This window comes from Hibiscus syriacus, unplaced genomic scaffold (assembly GCF_006381635.1).
Source record: "Hibiscus syriacus cultivar Baekdansim isolate YM2019G1 unplaced genomic scaffold, ASM638163v2 tig00111059_pilon, whole genome shotgun sequence".
In the NCBI taxonomy this organism is placed as follows: domain Eukaryota; kingdom Viridiplantae; phylum Streptophyta; class Magnoliopsida; order Malvales; family Malvaceae; genus Hibiscus; species Hibiscus syriacus.
The window spans coordinates 1,451,049-1,453,895 of record NW_024062966.1 but is presented as its reverse complement, the minus strand read 5'-3'; the positions used below and the strand labels follow the sequence as shown (position 1 = coordinate 1,453,895).

At 34.1% G+C, this 2,847-nt stretch overlaps 1 protein-coding gene across 1 annotated transcript; it reads left to right on the top strand.

Moving 5' to 3' along the window:
• Nucleotides 1-947: 947 nt before the first annotated feature.
• Nucleotides 948-1,347, top strand: LOC120151547 (auxin-responsive protein SAUR50-like). Its single transcript, XM_039163959.1, has one exon. The coding sequence runs from the start codon at nt 959-961 to the stop codon at nt 1,256-1,258; it is 300 nt and encodes a 99-aa protein (XP_039019890.1). The 5' UTR covers nt 948-958; the 3' UTR covers nt 1,259-1,347.
• The last annotated feature ends 1,500 nt before the right edge of the window (nt 1,348-2,847 follow it).

Here is a 2,847-nt window from a genome sequence, read left to right as displayed (position 1 = left end):
GCTCAATTCAATTAATAAAAAGGCAAAGGTCCTCTCTCAGTGTCTCGGCCCTCTCCTGGTTCAACAGAGCACCATATTTAGGTGGGCAATGGTGGGCCTGGGTTATCTTTTTCATCCCTCACATAACATGCAAATGTGTGTCACAGATGGTGACTTATGGGGTTAATTTGATTGCTGTCATTTTCTTCTTATTTTTCGCCGTAAATCATGCATTTTAATCCAAAATAACAATGCCTATCCGTACTATAATTTGAACTGCCTTTTCCTTTCAGCTGATTAAGGGAAGATTCGGCTTTTGATTTGGAATAAGTTGAAGAATTGACCTATATTGCATACCAGTTGGCCTCACCTTTAAAACAGTTGGACTCATCCTATCATTTATAAATTTTGATTAATCTCACTTCGAACTTGAATTTTTTTTAAAAAAATTAATCTTATAAAATCAAATTGAAATTAATCGTCAAATCCCATATCCATCTCTAAACTGAACTGACCATATAAAAAGAAGGGTGCAAGTGTGGTCAAAACCTGCAAATTCAGCAGTAAAAAACACACGGGTTCCTGAAAAAAGATTTGTGGTCTTTTGTTTTTTACTGCCATTCAGACAAGAAATCTCAAGACAAAATAATCACAAAGATCCGAATGTTCAAACTGTTGTACTTTCCGGTGAACTCATCATCGGTTCGTGATTTCAGGTATATATATATATATATATATATACTTTTTGAAAACTATTAATTTCTTATAATTTGTGATATTACTCCATCGGTTAAATCGATCCAGCAAATCAATGTAATCTAATTTCAACAGCCGTGGTTTGTCCATCGGGCTATGGCCTCGCCCTTGTACTATAACACTGCCCCCACACTCTCACATGACCTGTCTTCTCTTGGTAAATAAATACCCCTTCTCCTCCTCTTTTCACCATCTCTCCCTTTGCTTAAAAAAAAACTCAACAATGGCAATCAGAAAATCATCCAAGCTCCCTCAGACCGCCGTTCTGAAGCAAATCCTGAAGCAATGTTCCAGTCTACGCAAGAAACACGGCGGCTACGACGATGTACCCAAAGGGCACTTCGCCGTTTACGTCGGAGAGAACAGAAGCAGGTACATTGTCCCCATCTCGTTCTTGACTCATCCCGAGTTCCAGTGTTTGCTTCGACGAGCCGAGGAAGAGTTCGGGTTCGACCACGATATGGGACTCACTATCCCTTGTGAAGAAGACGTTTTTCGATCTCTCACTTCCATGCTCAGATGAACAACAACAACAACAAAGACAATTACTTGCTTTCATTTTGGAGAAGATGAAGATGGCCAAAGAGAGAAGCATTATATAAAGCTTCTCTCTTCTTTTTTGCCTTTTCTAACATCGATCCTTCCCCTTTTCTACTATTTTGAACCCATGAATCTGGGTTTTTTTTTCTTGATGTGACTCTAACTTAACCCAAGAACAATGAAGTTGTCTTTTTTCTGGGTTTAATCATTTGTACAAAGTATGTTTCCTCACTGTTCATGCCTGTGAGAGAAGTTTAATGGTTTTATGAGTTATTATTATATCAGAACAAATTAAACTTAAACGAGTATTCATATTTTATTTTATTTTATATTATTTTTTTTATCTAAAATAACAAAATAATGAAACTTATATACCTTTACCTTGGCGAAATCAAAGTGAAGGACATGTAAGGAGAACATTAGAAAGTGCACAAACAGTCACAGAAACATTGTTTGACAGGGAATGTGGGTGGTACGTGAGCAAGTACGTATGACAAGGTTTCTTTTGTCTAAGCCATAACCGTACAAATATCAAGTGCTGAATTTTAAACTATATATAACCATAAAAAATCAATCATTATAAATATGTTTTTTATAATTCTTTTATATTTTATATTAATTTAAGTTAATATATCTTAAATCCATCTAGTGATCTTAATGACAAAAAAAATATGTTATTCCAGATTTATCTTCTACTACTTGACAAAAGGATGAATATACGACTATAAAACCTCTCTAAAGAATCTCATTTAATATGAGATTTTACAATTTTTTGCATTACCGACACTGCTTACATGCACAAAAAAGTTTCATTCTTACAACAGTAGTATTACAATTTGGTTCATTGGAACTATAATTAGGTGGACCGGGACCATATAGATCAAACCATTTGAGCCACATTTATTTATGTGAAACTGCTTTTTGTTTCCATGCATAAAGTTTATTAGAAGAATGTCAAATTCTTTATTACTTGAATATTGTTTAATTTCATTTTCAGATGTATGTATTATTGTTAATTTGGAAAAGAAATCCCCTCATTATTAACAAAAAAAAGATGCATTCGTTTTCTGGTGGTTCAGCTTGCTATTCTGTAGTTTAACTGCAACTAATAAACTGTCTGCTGCAATCACATTGTTTTAGGTAAATCAAAAGAGAATAATTAAAGCAGCAGGTTATAAAGTTGAGGGCAGGATTGATGTGTTATCAATAAAATATTGAAGAAAAAATGAGTTGGAAATTGAAAAACAAGGGTCCAGTTGGGTGCATGGTTCTTGTGCAATTTTGTCTCCAATGAATGCTCTACGTAAATTCATGGAAGGAGCCTTTGTCACTTTAAATCTTACTCTCCACAAGGTGATATGTTGGGGACATACATGCATGGATCCAAATCCTAAACAAATATCCATCTCCATCGAATTAATTACTTTTAATAATCTCATTTGGAGTTGTCACGTATAAAACTCCTAAAAATATAGGATAAAATACAAAAATGGTCCCCTGACTATATGTTATTGTTTTATTAATTCCTTCAACTATTAAAAGTTATAAAATAATCCTTCGACTATAGAGTAT

Excerpts from the sequence above, each read along its gene's own strand:
- LOC120151547 (XM_039163959.1), top strand. The coding sequence starts at position 959 with ATGGCAATCAGAAAATCATCCAAGCTCCCTCAGACCGCCGTTCTGAAG.